The 23,289-nt window shown below is 38.1% G+C and overlaps 10 protein-coding genes across 10 annotated transcripts; 7 read left to right on the top strand and 3 right to left on the bottom strand.

Moving 5' to 3' along the window:
- Nucleotides 1-2,194: 2,194 nt before the first annotated feature.
- KLLA0_B00583g (protein kinase subunit beta) lies at nt 2,195-3,655 on the top strand (the record flags this gene model as incomplete). The annotated part of the gene is made up of 1 exon (XM_451556.1): nt 2,195-3,655. The coding sequence occupies one exon, from the start codon at nt 2,195-2,197 to the stop codon at nt 3,653-3,655; it is 1,461 nt and encodes a 486-aa protein (XP_451556.1).
- A 231-nt stretch (nt 3,656-3,886) lies between these two features.
- PRP43 (DEAH-box ATP-dependent RNA helicase PRP43) lies at nt 3,887-6,190 on the bottom strand (the record flags this gene model as incomplete). The annotated part of the gene is made up of 1 exon (XM_451555.1): nt 3,887-6,190. The coding sequence occupies one exon, from the start codon at nt 6,188-6,190 to the stop codon at nt 3,887-3,889; it is 2,304 nt and encodes a 767-aa protein (XP_451555.1).
- Nucleotides 6,191-6,736: 546 nt separating this feature from the next.
- COQ8 (protein kinase COQ8) lies at nt 6,737-8,410 on the top strand (the record flags this gene model as incomplete). The annotated part of the gene is made up of 1 exon (XM_451554.1): nt 6,737-8,410. One exon carries the CDS (start codon nt 6,737-6,739, stop codon nt 8,408-8,410), a length of 1,674 nt encoding a protein of 557 aa, XP_451554.1.
- Nucleotides 8,411-8,580: 170 nt separating this feature from the next.
- Nucleotides 8,581-9,207, bottom strand: KLLA0_B00517g (La RNA-binding domain-containing protein; the record flags this gene model as incomplete). Its single annotated transcript, XM_451553.1, has 1 exon — nt 8,581-9,207. The coding sequence occupies one exon, from the start codon at nt 9,205-9,207 to the stop codon at nt 8,581-8,583; it is 627 nt and encodes a 208-aa protein (XP_451553.1).
- Nucleotides 9,208-9,810: 603 nt separating this feature from the next.
- Nucleotides 9,811-10,677, top strand: ARO5 (Aro5p; the record flags this gene model as incomplete). Its single annotated transcript, XM_451552.1, has 1 exon — nt 9,811-10,677. One exon carries the CDS (start codon nt 9,811-9,813, stop codon nt 10,675-10,677), a length of 867 nt encoding a protein of 288 aa, XP_451552.1.
- Nucleotides 10,678-11,612: 935 nt separating this feature from the next.
- On the top strand, nt 11,613-12,860 carry KLLA0_B00473g (uncharacterized protein; the record flags this gene model as incomplete). Its single annotated transcript, XM_451551.1, has 1 exon — nt 11,613-12,860. The coding sequence occupies one exon, from the start codon at nt 11,613-11,615 to the stop codon at nt 12,858-12,860; it is 1,248 nt and encodes a 415-aa protein (XP_451551.1).
- Nucleotides 12,861-15,491: 2,631 nt separating this feature from the next.
- KLLA0_B00451g (zinc-dependent alcohol dehydrogenase family protein) lies at nt 15,492-16,652 on the top strand (the record flags this gene model as incomplete). Its single annotated transcript, XM_451550.1, has 1 exon — nt 15,492-16,652. One exon carries the CDS (start codon nt 15,492-15,494, stop codon nt 16,650-16,652), a length of 1,161 nt encoding a protein of 386 aa, XP_451550.1.
- Nucleotides 16,653-17,875: 1,223 nt separating this feature from the next.
- On the bottom strand, nt 17,876-19,327 carry BIO3 (adenosylmethionine-8-amino-7-oxononanoate transaminase; the record flags this gene model as incomplete). The annotated part of the gene is made up of 1 exon (XM_451549.1): nt 17,876-19,327. The coding sequence occupies one exon, from the start codon at nt 19,325-19,327 to the stop codon at nt 17,876-17,878; it is 1,452 nt and encodes a 483-aa protein (XP_451549.1).
- A 588-nt stretch (nt 19,328-19,915) lies between these two features.
- BIO4 (dethiobiotin synthase) lies at nt 19,916-20,602 on the top strand (the record flags this gene model as incomplete). The annotated part of the gene is made up of 1 exon (XM_451548.1): nt 19,916-20,602. One exon carries the CDS (start codon nt 19,916-19,918, stop codon nt 20,600-20,602), a length of 687 nt encoding a protein of 228 aa, XP_451548.1.
- A 330-nt stretch (nt 20,603-20,932) lies between these two features.
- BIO5 (Bio5p) lies at nt 20,933-22,627 on the top strand (the record flags this gene model as incomplete). The annotated part of the gene is made up of 1 exon (XM_451547.1): nt 20,933-22,627. One exon carries the CDS (start codon nt 20,933-20,935, stop codon nt 22,625-22,627), a length of 1,695 nt encoding a protein of 564 aa, XP_451547.1.
- Between the last annotated feature and the right edge of the window lie 662 nt (nt 22,628-23,289).

The raw sequence follows: 23,289 nt of genomic DNA, 5'->3' as shown, positions 1-23,289 counted from the left end.
TGCTACGATCACCGATCTTAGCTATAATTATCCGAGACATGTTGATAGATATGTCTTTAGTTACCTCTTACGTACACGCAGAGGACTTTGGATATCCCACTGTAACGACTAGAACAAGAAGATATAGAATTTATCTAGCTTTATCCAGTGTAATGATATCCCTGTACTGCGCAACGTTAAAAGCCTGTGCGAAATATGATTATCCACCTCATTCCCTTTTCAACCACCCCACCAAATGCCTATACGAAACCTCCAGATATACCCCATGACCCCACCATAGCCCTGCGGACAAAAGAAATGTTATGTGTTAAATATGGCTTCCAACTGGACAATCATGGTGCGGAATATCTCTCAGCTGAGAACGGGCAAGAATTAGAGTTTGCAAGTTTCGCAAAAACAACAAATATATCGCATGCCACGATATCATGAGTGTGTGTTTTTTTTATAGGAATCCGGAGAAATAGTCCTACTGATTGTTCAAGCATCCCGGAAAAACCACTTCGAGATTTTCCGTGTGAGGCTTCCACTAATTTCCCCCAGAAATTACCATTGATTGTTTCGGAAAAATTATTCTCCCTGGAGTAATCTACCTGAATAAAAAAAAAATCTTTGTGCAAATTCAAGCTCCGTTGCTTTCATAGAGTCTCGTCATTAATTTCTAATTGTCCAGCTGTTCAGTCTTTGTCGTAAGATGGTGGAAATCCAACCCACTTTAACTTACCAAAGCACCGTAATCATCATCATCATCATAATACACCGTGTACTTAAATATACATACATATATATATATGGGTAGTTACCACGATTTGTCATGTCTTCCCCCCACTATCTTTCTTTCGTCTCTTTCCTGAATCGTTTAGTTCCTATTAACTTAAATGTGAAACATAATCCTTTCAAAAGCCTTATCAGGAAAGAGAAGATCCATCACAGAGTGAACTACTAGCCAGTTATACGATACAATATCCACCAATAAAGTCCAAAATAACAATAAATCACAAAACATAACAAACAAATTAACATGTCAACACCAAAAGAGTGCAACGACAGACCATATTTATGTGAAATTTGTGGGAACAGATTCCATAGGTTGGAACACAAGACAAGGCATATACGAACACACACAGGAGAAAAGCCTTTCGCATGCACGGTTCCTGGTTGTCCCAAGCGATTTAGCCGAAATGACGAATTAAAGAGACACATCAAAACACATTTCAAATCAAGAAAAAGAAAGCCAAGAACCATTAGACCTAAATCCAGATCATCCAGTCAGGTAAATCTAGCTCAAATGAATGAACAGGGTATTCCAGTTAATAATACCGATAAACTTATAGCCCCACAGCCAACTCTACCTGCTATGATCCCTGTGCCATATCATTTACAAACTTCAATGTACTTAGACGTGGAAAAACCAGCCCAGTTTGCTCCAATATCTCAGAATTCCAGTAGCAGCTTGGTGAACACTATTTTCACGGAACACAGCGACATGAGCTCGTCGAGGCTAAGTAGCCTAACAAACTCACCAAACCTGGTAGCTTCGTCATCAGGTGCTCATGAAGACCACTACCTACACACCATGTCAAGCAAGAATCTGTTAACAGCCTTGAGTGCACTTCAAGGAATGACCCCAATACGAAAAAGCAACTCATTACAGGACTTACAACCCCACGATACAAACCTCGAGGAGAGAAAGAACTGCAGCTACTTATCTATATCATCACTACTCAACCCTAAGAATTGAAAACACTAGATAAATTCAACAATGACGTTGATAGACAATATTGTTAGTTATTCCAAAATACCCTCTTAGTTGAAGGATGAGAACTTTTATAAACCTTATATACTTATGCAAATTCTCATCATGAGATAGAATTGATAGACTTTCCAACTATGGAGAAGAACTGTGCCTTTCTCGGCACTATAGATTTCGTACCGATAAGGTCCTTTACCCTCTGTTTCATGTCACGTGAACGAAGTTTCCATCTGTTTATTTTGTCCTTTTTCGAATTTCTGCAAATTGATCAATCAAGAAAACACATAATATATATATATATATCGAAATCCCCAGATAACAACATTGTTTCTGAAAGTTCAAATAATGCATAAAGTAGCACCGACGGCACATTTGGTAACTATTTGGCGGAGGTAGCATAGAGGAAAACGTTCAAAAGTACCAAGAGACTACCTGAAGAACTTAATGGGGAATTTACCCAGTCATTCCAACAGACCACATCACAAACATCCATCAACTATGTCTCAGAACGTTAAAGATGTCTCTATGGTTGACATCAATGAAGCTATGAATGAAAGACAGGATGACACTTCAAATAAGGTCGAAACCCCAGGAGCATCCTCGAACCTTACCCAATCTCTATCACAAATGAACATTGATGACAGAAATGAGTTAACACCACAGCTTTCATCCAGAAAATCCACGTTGATATTTAATGACGACTTCGATGATATTTCGAATCAGCATAAGCACATTGAACACCAGAATAATTACGACGACGGAAGAATCATCACTGACAATGAAGATGAGGATGAGGATGTTGTGAATAATATCATAACAGGACCCTCTGATGGATCTGCATCCTCGCTTTCAGCAGATTCGCCAGCTGCCAGTTCACACAGCGAAGATGGAAGACATCAAAATTCAGCATACACTAACAACTCTCAAGAACAACATGCCAACAAAGTTTCAGGAAATCATTACGATGGGAACGTACAACATCCAGGCCCTGCTATTAATCAGCAGACGCAACCGGTACCTGAACGTAGACCTACCATGGTTCCTGTTGAGATAACGTGGCAACAAGGCGGTTCCAAGGTCTATGTAACAGGTTCCTTCACTGGCTGGCGTAAGATGATTGGCCTTGTACCTGTTACTGACAAACCTGGAGTTTTCCATATCAAGTTACAATTACCTCCCGGTACTCACAGATTTAGATTCATCGTTGATAATGAACTCCGGTTCAGCGACTTTCTTCCCACTGCAACTGATCAGATGGGTAATTTTGTTAATTATCTTGAAATTGTTCCACCTGAGTCGATGCAAATGATGAATTATGAACTGGATGCCCAACAACAGACACAGCAAAAGCAAAATATGCAAAATCAACAACTCTCAGATAATGTTTCTCAATCTCAGAAAATTCGCGATCAAACCATCCAGTCACAGGTTAGAAGGCAACCATCTCAAAGTAAAGATGGCAAATTAAGTGCCAGATCCCAGCTTGCTTTGCATATTGAAGAAGACCCTGATGATATGGGAAACGGATACACCCGTTTCAAAGAGGAACAACAGCTAAAGACCGATTATGAGTATACTCAGGATATCCCTGCTGTCTTTACAGATCCTTCGGTGATGGAACAGTATTATCTCACATTAGACCAGCAACAGAACAATCAACAAAATATGTCATGGTTAACTCCTCCACAACTTCCACCTCAGTTGGAGAATGTTATTCTCAATAATTACAACAAAAATGCTGAACCAGGTAGTGAAAATAATTCAGGTGCGTTGCCAATTCCTAACCACGTCGTTCTTAATCATTTAGCAACGTCTTCTATTAAACATAATACTTTATGTGTTGCTAGCATCGTTAGATACAAAAGAAAATATGCAACACAGATACTATATGCGCCATTGCAATGAAACCACTCCTAGAGATTTGATTTTATATTTTTTACACTGAAATATCATAAGCGAAGTTCTTATGGGTTGAATATAAAACGTACACCATACCGAATTTCAATAAAATGCAGCAAAAAAAACGTAGACTTTGAGTCGCGTGCTAATAATACCGCACAATACTTCTACAATAAGACTTATCATGCTGATTCTAAGGTTAATCTTATTATATAAGTTACACATCTATATGCTTGGTTATTTCTTAGACTTTTTAGATTTCGCACTTTTTTTTTTTTCTTGTTGTAGCTCCACCATTTTATCGAGCTTTTGCTTTACCCTTTCTAACGATAGTTTAATGTCACCTTTTTGGAAGTGATCGAGGTCATAATAAGCTGGTGCTAATTCTATTAACCATTCAGGTCTAACTGATGTTACAGTTCTAATGTAGTTTTTGGAGGTTAGAACGAATTCATTGTATACAACCCATTCGGCATCATGGCCCAAAACAGTTGAAGGATGTATCAAAACATCTTGGTTATCTTTGACTGTGATATAACCTTTTCCGCCAGATCGTTTTTTTGCGACCTGCATAAAGAAGCCTGCAGCTAACGCTTTTCTAATGTTATCGAAATATCTAGGGGAGTCATAATCTGTAGTGTTCAACTCGAGATTGTAACGAACCATCAACCTTTCCAATTGGTTGCGGATGTTGTCAGCAGCAGATAGAGATCTATAATTTAAAAAGTTGTCGCGGCACCACTTGTTGATCCCGTACTCATAAGCTTCGTCTGACTTGAATGCATGGTAGACATTCAATAATGTTAGGTGGTCGCCATCAGGATGTGCAAATATGTTCTTTGCGTCATCTGATCTTTTCTTATCTTTCGAAGGACGAATGAAAACACTAGGTACGGATAACATGGCGACAATCGTTAGCATCTCTTCGGAACAAGAAAATTCGGGGGATCCAATCAACATTACCGCAAGCATTGGATCAAGAGGGAATTGAGAAGCCAATCTACCCAAAGGTGTTAAATTACCATCGTCATCTAAACATGCCAAAAAGTTTAATTCTTCTAAGGCTCTCATCATAGTTTCTGGGGCAGGAGGGTCCATGAAATCGAAATGCACCAAATCGTCAATGCCTAGTTTCTTTAGTTCTAAGACTGTCGAAGAAAGATTACTACGGAGAATTTCAGGATATGATTGCTCGATAAGTTCCTTTTTGAAAGCTTCTTCAGTATATAGTCTGAAACACTTACCAGGTCTGGTACGACCAGCTCTACCAGCTCTTTGTTGAGCTGATGCCTTTGAAATTGGAGAGACCAAAAGGGATTCAACTCTAATTCTTGGGTTGTAAACTTTTTGCTTAGAGAAACCAGGATCAACAACATACACAATACCGTCAATAGTCAAAGAGGTTTCTGCAATATTAGTAGATACAATGACTTTTCTACCAGGTCTTCCATTATGGGATTCAGGAGCAGGTTCAAAAATGCGCTGTTGTTGATGTGGAGGCAAAGAACCGTATAATGGATATACAGAGATAGGACCACAACCTTGCTCTCTAATTAACTGATCCCCTTCTAATGATATTTTCCTTACAGCATCTTCAATCTCATCTTCACCGGTTAAGAATAACAAAATGTCACCCTTCTCCTCCGTAGCATGGATCTGTAAAACAGTTCTTATAGCACTATCCAAATAATCTCTTTGGAATTCTGGTGTATAGTAGATCTCCACTGGATGTGTCCTACCAGGGACAGCTAAAAGTGGCGCCTTATTAAAGTATCTTTGGAATTTCTCAGCATCTAAAGTAGCAGACATGATAATAATCTTCAAATCAGGTCTACGATCAATAACCTGTTTCAAAAGACCCATCAAGATATCTGTTGCCAAAGTACGTTCGTGTGCTTCATCTAAAATGATACAAGAGTAACGTTTCAAGTCATGGTCTTCCATGGCTTCTCTTAACAACATACCATCAGTCATATATTTCAAGATAGTTTTATTAGAGGTCTTATTTTCGAATCTAATGGAATAACCAACTTCTTCGCCTAGTTTGACGTCCATTTCTTCAGCAACTCTCTGTGCCACAGACATGGCAGCAACCCTACGAGGCTGCGTACAAGCAACTTGAGTATTTTGTAAATGTGGCATTTCATCGAACAGCACAAATTGAGGAATTTGAGTGGTCTTACCGGAACCCGTTTCACCAACAAAAACCATGATCTGGTTTTCTTGATAGATCTTCAAGAATTCATCTCTTTGAGCGTGCACTGGCAAGTCTCTTCTTACCTTTAGAATACCGAAATATTTCTCTGATAGTGAGCCACCAGTGAATGGATTAACTGATCCATTTTCCAATCTTTCGGCATCGGCCGCAGTAGTGTGATGGCGTTGCATCCCGCTGAACTCACCAGAATCATGATGAATTAAAGGCTCTGCTGCTGGTGGAGGGTGATCTTTGGTTAATTTTTCTGCGATTTCAGCTGCATGCTCCGGAATAGAAGTCTCAACAGCAGACACATGCTCGTTTGAAAACCTTCTTTTGCCCATCGTCAATTACTCAACGTTTGATGTTTTGCAACTGGTAATGCGAATAATCTCTAACGGAGTAAACCAAACTCAGCAGTAGTATCTAATATTCAGGGGATTTTATAACCACTTAACCTACTATCTCTAGTATTGAACTACACTAGATGAGATGAGATGAGATGAGCTTAATGTTACAATTTGCATTAAAATTTTTAAAAAAGAAAAAACTACACGTCCATATGTCAAAATCGCAATTCCATCATTACCCGGATAACAAAGGTTAGAATGGCAAGAGCAAGCAAGCAAACAAGCATCTATTTGAAATTCAAAAGATGGATTATTCTGCAAGATATCTGTACGATTCGACTCTCTCATGAAATAAGGAAAGGTAATAAAGTAAAGACAGAGTCTTAATCCATTCTTATTACGCTGTATATTCATGAATTTGACCATTGACTCGTAGTATCATTGGATAGATCAAATACTTTCACCCTTTATTTTTGATCTTGTGATATCTGATAGTTCTTCGGCTGAATTAATTGATATCGAGAAGTATCGCTGTATTCAATGTCGAGAAAAGGGCTATATCAAGCTATCTGTTTATCAGAGTCCTTCTGCAACGTGGTAAAAAATTCTGCCTCGATTGGTAGACAGTCTCTTGATATTTGGCTAAAAACTTCCACTTTGACAAGACCGGTACTGTCTAAATTTCAATGGTTTTACGACAAGGACTGGGAACATGCCCGTAAACTTTCTGAATCCGTCAGAAAATCTACGAAAGGGCACTCTTCTAAAAAAGCACACCTTAGCAAGTGCTCAGTCAAGAACAAAAAAAATGTGAGACATTTTTCATCTTATCACAGGTGTTCTAATAAAGCAGCTGACGCTATTCCAGAGGATAAATTGGTGAACAAACAAAAGGCTAATAAACTGGAAAGTTCAGAAGTCCCTTCATCACGTATCTCTCGGCTTTTTCATTACGGCCACCTAGCTGCTAGTGTGGGTATTTCTGCTGCATCTCAAAGTATCACTCAGCTGAGTCGTGGCCAATCATCAAGTTTTAAAGATTTACTGTTATCAGATTCTAATGTTGAAAGGATTGCAAATAAATTCTCTCAAATGAGAGGAGCAGCATTAAAGTTGGGCCAACTAATGTCATTCCAGGATGAGAAGGTTTTACCTCCGCAATTATACACGATACTTTCAAGAGTTCAGAACAGTGCTAATTATATGCCTCCAAGACAGTTGGACAGGCTACTGGCTAGAGAATTGAGTTCTGATTGGGAAAAGAAATTCAAGAGTTTCGACAGGACTCCTATCGCTGCAGCAAGCATTGGTCAAGTTCATAATGCTGTTTTGCACAACGGCGAGGAATGTGTCGTGAAGATACAATATCCAGGAGTCAAAGACTCTATTGACAGCGACCTAAACAATCTTCTTATGTTATTAACTGCTTCCAGTTTATTACCAAAGGGATTGTTTTTGGATAAAACCATTGATAATGCTCGTAAAGAATTAAAGTGGGAATGTGATTATCATAGAGAGGCTAATGCATTGAAGCATTTTGCTAGTTTGTTGAAAGACGACCCTGTTTTCGAGGTACCGTTTGTATATGATGAACTGACGACAGAGAACATCATAACTATGCAGAGAATGAAAGGTACTGAAATCACGAAGCTTCCGGTTAACACACCACAAGAAGTCAGGGATTATATTTGTGATAACATAATGAGATTGTGTCTACAGGAGATTGCTCAATTCAAATACATGCAAACGGATCCTAACTGGGCCAATTTTCTATACAACTCCAAAACCAAAAAAATTGAACTTTTAGATTTCGGTGCTAGTAGAGGTTTCCCCGAACCCTTTATCCATAACTACCGTAAGTTATTAACTCAAGCTACAAAAGGTGATCGTATCGGTGTGGCGGAAACATCAGTGGAGCTAGGCTATTTGACAGGCCTAGAATCAACCGCTATGGTGGATGCGCATGTTGAATCTGTCATGACTCTTGGTGAACCATTTTCAGGTGATCCAGAGAAATCCTTTGATTTTGCTAATCAAACTGTCAGTGACAGAGTCAGATCAAAGATTACTGTTATGTTAAATGAAAGATTATGCCCACCCCCAGAGGAAACCTATTCCTTGCATAGAAAGTTCAGTGGAGTATTTCTATTATGCTCAAAGATGAGAGCAAAAGTCTCATGTTCTAAACTGTTTAAAGAATATTTTGCTTTATGAATACAGGAGTGTAAATAGATCTAAACACCATCCGCTGTTCTTTTCAAGTACTTCTAACAACTTAGAAATTTTAATGTAAGTAATGACAAGATATATCAAAAATTTGAAAAATTACAAAAATAGAACATAAAAAAGATCCGAGAATAGCCAAGTGCAAAAGACTTTAAGTATCATTTCACTATCCACCTTTGCCAAGAATCTCTTAATCTCACTCTGCTCCCAGAAATCTCAAAAATGTCAGGTTCTGATAACCTAAAGGCATTCTTTAGAACTTTAGTTCTTTGTTCAACCAGTGCTAACTTTGGTAATAAAGTTTTTATTCTGGGGAACTCAGAAAATATACTAATCGATAGGTACCCATCTTTGCTCATCAAAGATCTAAGATAAATGTCCCGAAGTAAATTGTTCGCGGAAAAATAGAATAATATTTGCTTATTGACATCTTCGATCTCTTTTACAATGCCCGCCAAAGGAGATAGTTCATATGTAGTGACAATTTGGAACTCTCCATACGGAGGTAATCTCGTAACGATTTGTCTGACTGCTGAAAATTCCCCATAATCTACTGTAATCGGACCAGACGATACCGGACCGTCCTGTAACAACTTCTGCGAGACAATCGCTGATTCATCATCTATCCTACCTATCGGATGCTGTCTGAAAATACCATCCTTATCGAAATTTTCCAACAGAGGCGTTAGAGGGGTGAATTGGGTATAATCTTGAGTCCTTTCACTCGTTTCTAAGGAAAAGGAATCGTCCGATCCGTAAAAGCCAGGCTCACGAAAGTCTACCATAATGGTTCATAGATCATTGTTTTCAAATATTTTTCGATCTAACAAAGTCTCACATACATGATAAATGCTCACGGAGGTAGTTGATAGAGGGTTCTTGATACGCTTCAAGTAAGGTGCCACTTTTATGTGCGATGAATTTACCTGAATTATAAAGGTAATCTGTCGCTGACACAAAATCTGTCGCAACAAGACCAACTGGTCACATGATCAAAAATTTCCAATTTAACTAAAGACTAATTCCGACCGGAAAAACGCCTATCAAACAACTGCAAAATACTAAACTTTAATTCTACTTATGGTCTGACAGATTGTTTGCCTTAACAGTTGGCTCTGTATTGGCATTCTTGTCAAGAGTATTCTTGAAGAAGTGATATTGACTGCAATTTTTTTTATTTCTTGTTGGAAGCGATTACTCGGCTGTTGACTCATTTTTTATTTTTTTAGGCTCCTGGCAACTGTGAGATGCGCCCAAATTATTACTCATAGTAGCAACAAATGTCACATCGATGAGTTATACAAGATGTGAACACCCATAAGGCAGCTCTTTAACAAATGTATAAATATGTCGATTTGAATGGAAGCTAGTTATCTTAACCGGGCAATATGAAAGTTCTGACCATTCAGAAACATCTGGAGAACGATAAAACAAAGAACAACTACCAATTGGAATTATACACTATGATTCAGTTAGTGGGTGACATTTCAGCGTTAAACCAAAATCTACTGAACAAAATCATCGCAGAACTAGCACAATCGATGCTAAAACCTACGTTGGAGTTTGATGAAATTTTGTTGGAATGCTTCATGTATCCCAGAGGACTGGAATCTCTACTTCATAAGTATGAATTTGAGAACAATGCCAGCACTATGGAGCACAAGCATGATTTTAACTTACAAGATATTGGTCATGCCCAACTGTTAGAAATAATACATATCAGGAAGGTGATATTGGATACTCAATCAAGCTGCAAGGCTTTGGACCAGAACACAGGCTTTGTTCTTAAGATCCAAGAATTATTCAATAAAATTGAGTGTTTAGTTTATGAACTTCTGAAAAGACTGAGCGTCTATATCGAGGTACCAAAATGTTCAAAATTATACAGGAGCATACTGACAAAACAGTTGCCAAATTTTAACGAATTCTTTTCCGCCTACAAAATGTTCAATGCCATTACAAATTCATTACTAGAAACTGCAGTGAAGACAGGACAAGATACTACGAAATACTTCAATGTAGACGTTTCGCTATCGGACACGATTACCAAATTCATTAAATCTAACGATAAATGGATGCATCAGATGCTTCTCGAATCAACTTCATTCCAAGAATTTCGTCTGATACGATCAAAGTGCGATTCAAAGGCCGAAACTTCATCTTTCTCTTCAACGAATGACACATGTTGTTCTTCTTTCACAGAATTTAATCAAGAGAGAAAGAATCGTCTTCGGATACAGCATCGATCAATTTAAAAGGCTCTATTATTATTACCAAAAAATGGATCTTATCAAACTTGACGGCTAACGCTAATATCGGTTTACGCCCTGAAGAACTTTTCCTTTAGTAGAACAACTGTCTCTCCTTTTTATTGATTAGTTCAAATATTTTATATAGATGACATTAAACAAAAATATGCTTTGGAGCCGATGCCATTGACTATAAAGACCTGATCAATTGGATGTCACGTTTAGAATAACTCAAGATGCGAGTTTTCTATCGGCTGAAAACGTGACATTTTGTTTTCGTTTTAGCTTGTCGCGTCTGCAACCTTTTCATCTTCCGTGTGTTAAGGTCGAGATGAGTTACGGATGGGGAAAGGGTAAAAAAGAAATGAGAAAAGAAACTTTCTGTATTGTATATCGCCCTAGGAGTTTCTCGAAGAAAACTGGAACAGTGAAAAACATAAGGAAAAAAAACAAACACAGTCTCGAAGAAGATTCAGACAAACAGTAGCACAAGACTATTTTCTACACCGACGAATGTTCGTACTACCGCGTTACTTGGCGAACACCGCCCATGCTTAATGTGAAAAAGCACACACATTGATGCGTGTAGCTAGACCAATTGCAACCCATTAGATTTACTGCAGAAAGAGGAAAAGTGCTACTTTTTTTCAGTCAATGGTATCACAATTGGCGATGAGCCTTGACGAAAGGAAGCAGCGATAAAAAGAAAATGGATTAAAAAAAATGTCCTGCTTAGTTATGGGCAATTGATAGTTTTACTTCAAATATCGTTTGAAGATTTCCGTTCAGTCAGTTTCCATTCACATTTGGCTTCAGCTTATATAAATATAATATATAAAGAATTTTATGATCATGATATATGATCATTACTTTACCTAAGTGGAAGATTAAGTGGTAGTTGTACATCATATACACCCGCAGAACGTAGCTAGACAGACCCAATGAGCAAAAGCACCGGCGTCGAGCATCATATCAGTGGTGTTGCTACTACAGAAACGGCAACAGAGACAGTTACTGTTCCTCCTGCCAAGACAGCTATTGACACACATGGTAACATCTTCAAGGTTCCAGACTATACTATCAAAGACATCCTAGGTGCCATCCCAAAGGAGTGTTACAAGAGAGACACTCTTTGGTCATTGCATTATGTGGTAAGAGATATTATTGCCATCTGTATTATTGGGTATGTTGGTACCAACTACATTCCAGTTTGGTTTCCAAATAGTGGTCTCCTAAGATTTGTTGCCTATATGGTGCAATCATACTTAATTGGGTTATTTGGTTTTGGGTTGTGGATTTTGGCTCACGAATGCGGTCATGGTGCCTTCTCTGATTCAAGATTAATCAACGATACCGTTGGGTGGGTTTTGCACTCATGGTGGATGGTCCCATACTTTTCTTGGAAATTCTCTCACTCTAAGCATCATAAAGCTACCGGTCATTTGACTAGAGATATGGTTTTTGTTCCATACACGAAAAAAGAATACTTGGAAATGAAGGGTAAATCAAAACTAAGGGAGATCACCGAAGAAGCACCAATTGTAACTTTATTAACTTTGATTGGCCAACAAATTGGTGGTTTGCAGTTGTATTTAGCAACAAATGCCACTGGCCAATCTTATCCTGGTGTTCCTAAATTCTTCAAATCCCATTACTGGCCTACTTCTCCGGTGTTCGATACCAAGGACTTCTGGTACATCATTCTGAGTGACATTGGTATTATTTCCACACTTACAATCAATTATTTGTGGGCAAAGACCTATGGCTCCCATGTCATGTTGATCAACTGGTTTGTTCCATGGTTATGGGTTAACCACTGGTTAGTATTTGTCACATTTTTGCAACACACTGACCCAACCATGCCTCATTACGAAGCCAGTGAATGGACCTTCGCTAAAGGTGCTGCTGCCACCATTGATAGAAACTTTGGCTTTGTTGGTCAACATATTTTCCACGATATTATTGAAACGCATGTTTTGCATCATTACTGTTCAAGAATTCCTTTCTACAACGCTCGTGTAGCCACTGAAGCTATTAAGAAAGTTATGGGTGAACATTATCGTTATGAAGGCGAAAATATGTGGCAATCATTATGGAAGGTGGCAAGATCCTGTCAGTTTGTAGATGGTGACAACGGTGTTTTGATGTTCAGAAACACAAACGGAGTCGGAGCACCATGTCAAGAATGAGTGCACATAGAGTATCAATTTTTCATTCATCAAGTTCATTCCCTTATCATTATCATTCTTATTATTATTTATCTTAACTGTACATTAAAATTTTACCCGATGCAAAATATCAACCGAATGTGCTTATGCCACGTCGGTTAATTGGAAAATATTAATCTTACCAGTCAAATTGCTTTACTCTCAAAATTTTTGATAGGAGTTTGTAATGCTGATCTTTATATCCTCCTCCTGGGCGGATTTAGTGGATCCCTACCAAGTTCAACTAGCTATTCTTTCATCATAGCGCGAACATTCAACATCTATGCACGCACATAGATATATATTATGTATATATATTCATATCGCATAGTCCAAAATGACGCGATACCATACCACAATAACGTCAAAGACTTGACTTCAACTGGTTTTCAATTATCAAGAGTTTTTTCTGTTTTGGTATGTATTATTAGTGGCAGTATTTTAGAGTGTCACCCATACGACAGGAACAGACCTGCATATCTAAAAGAAGAAAAGAGATTTCAGAAGAATTTGGTAAAAAGAACTTAGACCCGCGGACTGGGGAAATAATTTGAAATTACTACAAGACGTCATGCAGAAATGATATTATTACTTTTCATTTTCAATGGCTGCCTCTATTCCGAATAAGACAGATGATACGGTATGCAAATTCAGATATGTTATACTAAGCGAAATTTTCATATGTAAGATGCTTAACGCCTTAATATTCTTCATGATATGAAAATAGTTCAAAGATACGACGAAGTCCGGCTGAAAAGAATGGTTGTGTTGTTACTTTTAGCCACAAAAGGAGGTTCAGTAAAACTTGTGGTACGCAACCAAATCTGTGCTTTTCTCTAAAACAAAGAGAAATTCTATTTAATTTTCCGTCTACACTCTATATTTTGAGTCAAGTCTCTGATTTTGAACAGAAGCAATGCCTTCACAGTTTTCACTAACGACGATGTCAATAAAGAGCGCCTCATTCTAATAACAGCTATTGCATATTCTCTTAGTAATTCTTGTAGCATCTAAAGCCGGGATATCTTCTGCGAACAGAAGCGCCAATATCGAGAATATCCAAAAGTAAACTCCGAAACAAAGAAAAAAAACCGTCATTTGAACTAGGCCCATTCTAAACCGTGTTTGGCCGTACAACGTATGTTTTGTAAAACAGCTTTTTCTAGTCAATTCTGAACAGACTTTCTGCGACCTGTCTGATGCATAATGCTAGATTAATGCCGAAATTTTTCTGCGTTAGTGCGTTTTTCTGCATATGATGTTACTATTTCGTAATGCTAGCGAAAGTTTAGAAATCTAAAGAAGTTAATTTTCGTGTATATTCCGTTGTGCGTACATAGAGCAGGCCTTTTTTAACATATTAATAGTATCAGCAGAAACTTGAATGGGTAGCTTTTTTACTTGACATTAACACTAATAAAAAATGGCTTAGAATCTATTACATATCGGAAATAGTTTAGATTTTTTCCACTTTGTTTTTAAATGTTTAGGCTCAATATACGTCAGAGCAGGTACGCGCTTTTGCTTTTCTATTCAGTTGAGATTTGCGAATCTGGCGAAATGGAAAGAATTTCATAAAAGAAATGTCTATAGGAAACTCCATTTTAAGCTCTTCACCTCCTTTGATTTACTAATTTAGTTCCAAGTTCGACCCCCTCTCGAATTCCCCATTTGGATGTTTTTCTTTCCATCCTCCCCATAATTATGCACCTTAGTCCCACAGGGTCTTAATGAAAGCTGTATGGTGAAAAACTTCATGCAAAACCGAAAAAAAAAAAAATACGAGCCGGTCCACAGGAAACGATGTACCGTAAGCTATTTTAAAAAACTAATGTGGCATGAGATAGTTTTTACGGAAACTGAAAATCTGATTCAAGTTAAATGCTCAGCTTGCTTGCAATTACAGTATTTCCTGACGTGTCCAGTGTAAGCTCCGTTTGGTTGTGTTCCGTGGGATGTGAAGAGAAGGGAAGGGGAGTGGAAATATAGCTTAAAAAAACTTAAACTGTCCGTTTCCTACTTCCATGGGAACAAGATAAGAATAAAGTTAAATGACTTCCTTTCGAAATACCAAATATAAAAAGGGAAACATACTCCTCCTTTTGATGTCTGTGTTTCTTGCGATTGAACATTCCCCTAAACAGTTCTAATACCTATCATTATGTAGGTTTTCTAACAACAAGAAAACTAAGAAGAAACAGAAGTTTTTTGGCAAATATCATTAAACTTTCTAATTGTTACGATCCCTATAAGTGTCATCTTTCTTCACTTGACAACTGTAAGATAGGAACTAAAGCGAAGTAGGATAATAAAACTCAACTCAAGTCCTTACTAAAAAGAAAAGGAATAAAGGTGAAATCAGCTTAATACAGGAAAAGTTATCGTTGAACTTAAAGAACTTCCGTTTTAAGAAAATTATTACCATTTTCAATTTCACTTGATTGTATTTGCAATTACAATTTTTGTTATTGCTGCTATTAATCATTTCATTTATACTTTTATTTCATTCTGATTAGGTTATATCATATTTTCCCCAGAATTAAACACATCTGAGGTGCATTAATTCTCGAATAGAAATAGAATTCACAATTCTGTCTTGAAGAACAAACAGTCATGTTTCGTAAAGCAATTGCCATTGGAGGTATCTCCTTAAGACGTACTTTTGCCTCAAGTATGATTAGGAAGGCTAATCAGCCAGGAATGATGAAGGCCATGGTTTATTATGGGGCTAATGACTTAAGATTTGAAGACAGAGCGATCCCAAAAATTATTGACCAAAGGGATGCCATTATCAAGATGACCAACACATCGATTTGTGGTACAGACGTTGGTATCTGGAAAGGTAAGAGTCCTGAAATCGAAGAGATTGCCGTCAAAAATGAAGGTTCATTCAATGGACGTGTCCTAGGTCATGAAGGGACTGGTATTGTCACTGAAGTTGGTGATGCGGTGCGTAACATCAAGAAAGGTGATAAAGTAATTATTTCTTGCATTACTAGATGTGGTACTTGCGAAAACTGTGCCAGAGGTATGTACGCACACTGTATGAATGATGGTGGTTGGGCTTTGGGTTACTCGATTGATGGTACACAGGCTGAATATGTTCGGACTCCATTTGCTGATACCTCTTTGTATGCTCTTCCAGAAGGATTATCTGATGAAAATGCTGTCTTGCTTTCCGATGCCTTGCCTACTGCCCATGAAATCGGTGTTCAAATGGGAAATGTCAAACCCGGTGACTCTGTGGCAATTTTAGGGGCCGGTCCAGTTGGTATGGGATGTGTGTTGACTTCTCAATTGTACTCTCCAAGCCTGTTAATTGTCGTTGACATGGACGACAACCGTTTGGAAATGGCAAAGGAAATGGGAGCTACACATACCATCAACTCAGGAAAAGAGGATGCTGTCGCTAAGATCTTGGAAATCACAAATGGACGTGGTGTTGACTGTGCTATGGAAGCTGTGGGTGCTCAACCAACTTGGGACATCTGCCAACAAATTATTAAGGAAGGGGGTCACTTGGCAAACGTGGGTGTGCATGGGAAACCTGTTGACTTTGCAATTGACAAGTTATGGATTAAAAATTTGACTATTACCAGCGGTCTTGTTAACACCAATACCACATCAATGCTAATGAAGAATTGTTGTTCTGGTAAGTTGCAATCTGACAAACTTGTCAGCCATCATTGTAACTTTAAGGACATGGCAAACAATTATAACATATTCAAACATGCTGCTAAGGAAAAGGCTTTGAAACTTCTAATCTCTTTTTAAAATCCTGGCCTTTTCTAGGATCTGTATCTAGTATGTACTTTCACTGCACCTGTATAAAAATGTGTAACGCCTGTATCTGCGCATAAAAGGCATACTTCACAGAAACCTGAAAAGGAAAGCGTCTTGATCTTTATAGGACGAGCTATCGTCTCCATGTTCTTCTTTTATAAGAAAATGAGAATGACAAGTCTTTTCCTATCGCTCAAATGTCTGGGGAACACCCTCCTTTTTTAATACTTTGTTGTGCCGGTAAAATCTTCGAGACAAGGGCATACTTTTTGCAATATTCCTATACCTTTTCAGTTGGTGATTGAGATAACCTTCTTAATCAGATATTAACAAAAGAATGCAGCCTTTCCTGATGTATATGCTTATGTACTATAAACAAGTGAATGAATATTCACGAAACGGCTAAAGAGAGGGAGAGCAATAACGCACTAGTTAGCAGAAAGACAAAGAAAAACAAGGCTAAGATAAGAGCGCAGAAATATATACACTTTTCTGATATGGATGTTTTTCTTACTGGATGATGACGTATGACTGCAAACATCTGAGCTCAATCAGTCGACCATACTTCTTCCTCGAGCATCACTTTTGAGCTTGCGGGTATTATTTGCATGCGCCAACACCATTACAGTGAAGAATGTAAAATGTGGCTGCAATGCATGACAGAGAGCAAGAAGTCGGCAAACCATCTTTTTCTAGAATCAGGTAAGGTTAAACACGAACAAAACAAAAAGGAACAGTCACGTGAACAATATTTATCTGAATATCTTCAGTCTTTCATTAATGATAATGCCGCCATTAACTGCCAAACCTAGATCCATCAATGGAAGTAATTGCGATAGCACCCTTATTTCATTCAATTGACCAGTAAGGCATTCTTCAACAAGATGTTCCTCGAAATGTCCGTTTCACTTCGTCACAGATAAGTTAGTTCGCATCAAGCAATGTTAGAATGCATGAGGCGCAGATGTTATTCCACCTGTCGAATATGTAATTTCACAACATTTTGTTTGTTTCTTCTGTCCGAACTTTCCCTTGAATGTTAAGATAAGCCCTCTGTTTACGATTTTTCGTGATCTTTCTCTAGTGTACCCTCTAAACAGATAATATATACATAGAGAATTAGTGTATGCCACTCCTTCATTTTTTGCATTTAGAAATGAATATCCAAAAAATAAAACGAAGGTAAGCACTCTGCCCAGCACAGTTTATATAATTCAATTGTTCTCTAGCTTGTAAGTGTTCCACTCCGAAAGCAGTTGCTTAATTCCTGTGGTTAGAATAGTCAGCTCCTCTTTCGATATTATATAAGGTGGCATGATGTAAACTAGCTTTCCGAAGGGTCTGATGAAAATACCCTTGTTTATTTGATTTATCTGGAAAAACGTTGCATCGACTGGTTCGAGAAGCTCTATTACGCCGATTGCACCAACTATCCTCAAACTGTTGATCAATTTTCCGTACAGATCGCTATTACGAAGCTCAACATATATCTCTTTGTATAACTGCATTTCAATCCGGTCTACCATGCGTTTCCAGCTTCCCTCCATTATAATATTCAGTGACTCATTGGCTGCCGCACAGGCAAGAGGGTTAGCCATAAAAGTTGGACCATGCATGAAAGTCCCGTTTGTCGCAGTACCTTTCGCAGAGATGACATTAGCAATACGTTTTGTGGCGATTACTGCACTCATTGTCATATAACCGCCGGTAAGAGCTTTGCCAACGCAAAGAATATCAGGGAAAACATCCACCCTTTCGGATAATGGTGTTCCTATCATTTTCTGATATACATCACAATGCTTAAAAGCAAATGCTTGGCCTGTCCTGCCGAAGCCTGTTGCAATCTCGTCAAATATTAGTGGGATGTCAAAAGCCAAACAAAGTTTCTTCAGCTCAACTAGGTATTTTGGATGATATAATCTCATTCCACCAGCTCCCTGTAAGATAGGCTCTAGTATGACAGCACATACTTCGTCCCGATAGGTTCTCATCGTGTCCTCCATGTCTTGTATTGCCTTCCTGTTATTTTCCTCATCGTAGTTATCATCAAACTGTAACGAAACATGCAAAGAAGAAGTACATAAAGTGTCAACGACAGGTGGTGCATCAACAAAAATGTTCTGAGGAAGATAGTCGCCGTATAAAGAATGCATTGAGTTAATCGGGTCACACACACTCATTGCACCGATTGTATCACCATGGTAGCCTCGTCTTACGCTTATGAATTTTTTCTTCTTGGGACAATTCAATGAAAACTGATACTGTAATGCCATCTTCAACGACACTTCTACTGCTACAGATCCAGAGTCTGCAAAAAACACTGCATCCAATTCAGGGTGATCAATAAATTTGAGAAGATTCTTGGCAAGTCGAATGGCGGGAAAATGGGTAAGACCACCAAACATAACGTGAGAGAAATCATCAATTTGTTTCTTCAGTGCTTTGTTCATTCTTTCATCATTATAACCATGGATCATGCACCACCAAGATGACATTCCGTCAATTAATTTTGTTTCTTGTTCGTCCGCAACGATAAGCTTACACCCACTGGCACGTAGAACTGGTAAGATGATCTGGTCGCTATTCATCGATGAATATGGATGCCAGATATGTTCCTTGTCAAAACCTAACAAGGCTTTAGTATCATTCTCACATTCATCATTCATGCTGTCTTTGATTGCCCTTAACAAGATTTCATATCAGCTATTTGTCTGGGAAATGTTAATCAGGAGTGTTGCAGAGTCTTTAAGATATTTTCTATCAGTGCCTTATATATGTATATCACCTCGAAACATTTGGCATTAAACATTCTAATATCGATTCCGTCAACGTATATAATTGGATCGGGTTTCGAAAGAAACGAGATTATCAAAGCACAAATGTTTTAAGAATATTATCAAATTATAACGTGGGAAGTTTTGAGCCATGTTATGATGATCTCCTGCAGGCTTTAAAGTGCGTTCATTCTTGAGTCATGATATGATGATTCAAGCCAAAATAAAAAAACAAGAAAAAAAAATAAAGGCAATTAATTTGGTCACGGACTTCGTCATCAATTCTGAAATCCAACAAGAAAGTTCAATGCCGAGGAATGAAATTGAACCGATAAGCCCAGCCCATGTTCGTTCTTGTCACTGTTCCCATGAATTCTCATATAAAATGCATCAACTAACTTCATAGGGCTGGTCATTTCAAGTTAAAAAAAAAAGGTAAGAACTGTGTCATAAAGAATATCTTTACAGGAACCAAATCAGATGGCTAAAATCATCTTCGTTACAGGCACAGGGACAGATGTGGGCAAAACATTCATTTCAGCTTTATTAGTCCACAGATTAAAAGCTGATTATTGGAAGGCAGTTCAAACTGGCTTAGAATGTGATACAGGTGACACAAGAACGATTTCAAAGTTTCCCACTGAATTGACTGGCTGGAAACCGAAGCTATTTCCACCAAGATTTCAGTTCAAGAGACCGCTTTCACCTTACAATGCAATGGAATTTGAATCAGAGGTTGACATCAAATTGTCAGACTTTTGCATTCCATCTGCTGATGATCTTCAAAATGATGTTTTAATTGTTGAAGGTGCCGGTGGATTATTTGTGCCAATAACCAAAAAACTTGAAATTACAACAGATCTGATTCAAAACATGATCGTAAGGTATCCCCAGCATGAAATAGCTATAGTTGTCGTTGCAGACAGTGGTCTTGGCACCTTGAATCATACCATGCTCACAGTCGAACATTTGAACAATCATGGGCTAGGTGAAAATTTTTCAGGTTGCATCCTTAATGGTCCGATAAACGCCATTAACGCCAAAACACTGAGATCATTTGGAGTTAATATCTTGAGTGAGATAGAGCGTTGTGAAACTAACCAGGACTTAAACAGGGCTCTCAACAAGATGCCCGATGTGCATGCTCTATATGTCCATAACAAGTAAATTAGTTCAAGTAAATAATTAACTTTTTTTTCAAACGCAACGTGATATTATAGATAGTCATATTAACATGACTCAAACTTTATGTTAGTTCAAATCAAGACACAACTAACTAAAACAATAAATCAATGACCATACTTTAAAAAAAAAAATCCAACAATTCATGATCAAGAATTGTCTACACGATGTGAATTAATTTACAATGGGTTGGTATATAAAGCATCATTATCTCGAGTTTAGGGAGAACCATTATCAAAATTAGAAGCAGAATCAAAATCAGAATTTTCTTCCAGGCTAAATCATAAACACTACCGACAAAGGAATCGAAAAGTGATGTCTTCAGTTTCTTCTTGCTCCCTTGGTACGACATCCGTGTCTCAAAAGGAGGGAAAACTTGCCCGTAATTATTCATGGTGGCCATTGATTGGAATGTCGTTCTCTCTGACAAATTCATGGCTTGGAGTGTCTTCATCGTTCGTTGTGGGACTTTCAGGTGCTGGTCAGCCAATTGTTGTTTACGGCCTTATATTCGCTTTTGTGCTGACTTTAATGTGTGGATATTCGCTTTCAGAATTCTCCCGTTTACTTCCAAACAGTGCTGGAACCAGTTTCTGGACATTTAAACTTCTCGAGAAAAATGCGCCCGGTGATGTCGAAGAGCTTTCGGTTACGAGGAAAGTATCAAGTGCTCTTGAAATTAGCAAATCGGTTGACAATGAGGGGAAAGTTAAAGAAAATAGTGTCGTAAATTTGAGTACTATGTACTCGAATAGCTGTACTTCATCATTTCAAAAGAATATGGCGATAGCAGTCGGTTTGATTAACTATTTTGGCTGTGTATTCACGACAGCAAGTATTGTATCTGCATTGGTCTACAGTATCATGGGTATTCACTCCATTCTTCATCCCTCTTTCGAGCTGAAACAGTGGCATACTTTCATATTATATGAAATCCTTACCGTTTTCTTAACCGTCTTCAATTGCAATTACAGATGTTTACCATTTTTGTCCTCTTTTGGGTTAGCTATGTCACTTCTTTCATATGCCATCACTTTTATCCTCTGCTTAGTTTCACGAAGCAACTCCATTTCGGAACAACCTTGGCCTAAAAGCGAGGACATCTTCTACAAGTTCCACAATAATACCGGTTGGAAATCTAATGGAATGGCATTCGTGGTTAGCTTAATCAATCCATTATGGTCATTCGTGGGGATCGATTCCGCAACACACATGGTGGATGAGGTTGGTCATGTTGCAGCGCAAGTTTTGGTTCCTAAAGTCATCATAACTACAATTTTCATAGGTTTCATTACGAGTTTTTCTTATTCTATTGCGCTCTTTTACTGCGTTCGTGATACAGCTGCCGTATTAGAATCAATCGCACCAGTAGTGACAATTTATTATCAGGCTACAGGAAATAGAAACTTGGCGGTTTTCATGCAAGCATCTACCATCGTGGCCGGATTAACATGCGGGGTTGCCAGTGGAACATGGCAATCAAGAATGTTGTGGTCGCTATCGAGAGAAATGGAAACCATGAGGCCAGATGGAATCTTATCCGGATTTGTAACAGCTAGGTTTGCAACTATCGATTCCGTCAACAAAGTTCCTTTATATGCGCACTTCTTCTCACAAGCACTAGTCGTGATCATTGGATGCATTATGTTGGGCAGTACTAAGGCTTTCAATGCTATCGTATCTGCTGCAGTGACGCTTTTAATTGTGTCATATGCTATTCCTAGTTTGATTTTACTGGTTAGAGGCAGGAACAAATTTATTGCAAAGTGTGAAAGGGAAACTGCAAATGAGACGGATATTGTACCAAATAAATACTCCATGTGGCTTAAAAAATGGGGTGTGATCCCACATACACTAACAGTAGCATACGCATTGTTTTGTGTTGTTATGTTGTCTTTCCCTTATGTGAAACCAGTTACCTCTTCCAACATGAACTACGTCTCAGTCGTTTATGGTGCTATTGCCTTGATAATTGGGTTAGTTATATTGCTGTTTAATAGCATCCCGTAAATAAAGCGAAGTCCGCGAACTTGGACATTACTTCTAATTGATAAGAGACAGTAGCTGAGCCTATAGCAGGGATCTTATCCACTGCTGGATCAGGAACATTATTTGTAATCTTTTCAGGGTTCGCTTTTGCTTTTTCGTGTTTTATTTTCATCTTTTTTTTTTACCGTCATCTTAAAATTGTTCACAGTGTCCACAGGCGAAACTGGGGCGCCAACAACACTTCGCACCTTCTATATGCTTTTCTACGCCTCTATATTTTACTGCAGGGGAATATTGCTCGAACAATGTTCAACAACGTTTATTCACCTTCCTGCATAGAATTTCATACAAAAAAAAGTCTTTTGTATAGTTGAGCAGTTTACCAACACAAGCAGAAGCTTGAATCTGCACCTCTTGTTAGAAGACTTTCTTAGTTACTCAGTTAATTTCTTTCAAAATTTCCGAGATTTCTAGATTATATCCTTCAGTTCCGACATCCTGGTCTCTTTGACTGTTGTTCTCTCAAATGGCGAATCGCATGCTAAGTAGTATCGACACTAGAGACTTGTTATAGAGGGTTAGTAGAATTAACATTGTTGCTCAGGGATGAAAAGTAGAGTTTCGACTTCTATAATATACTGTTTTAGATGATCGTTCCTTTGTTTAACACATAGTTTAGTGTA

Source organism: Kluyveromyces lactis (genome assembly GCF_000002515.2).
Source record: "Kluyveromyces lactis strain NRRL Y-1140 chromosome B complete sequence".
In the NCBI taxonomy this organism is placed as follows: Eukaryota; Fungi; Ascomycota; class Saccharomycetes; order Saccharomycetales; family Saccharomycetaceae; genus Kluyveromyces; species Kluyveromyces lactis.
The sequence above is the reverse complement of the archived record's forward strand: the minus strand, read 5'-3'. Positions and strand labels throughout refer to the sequence as shown.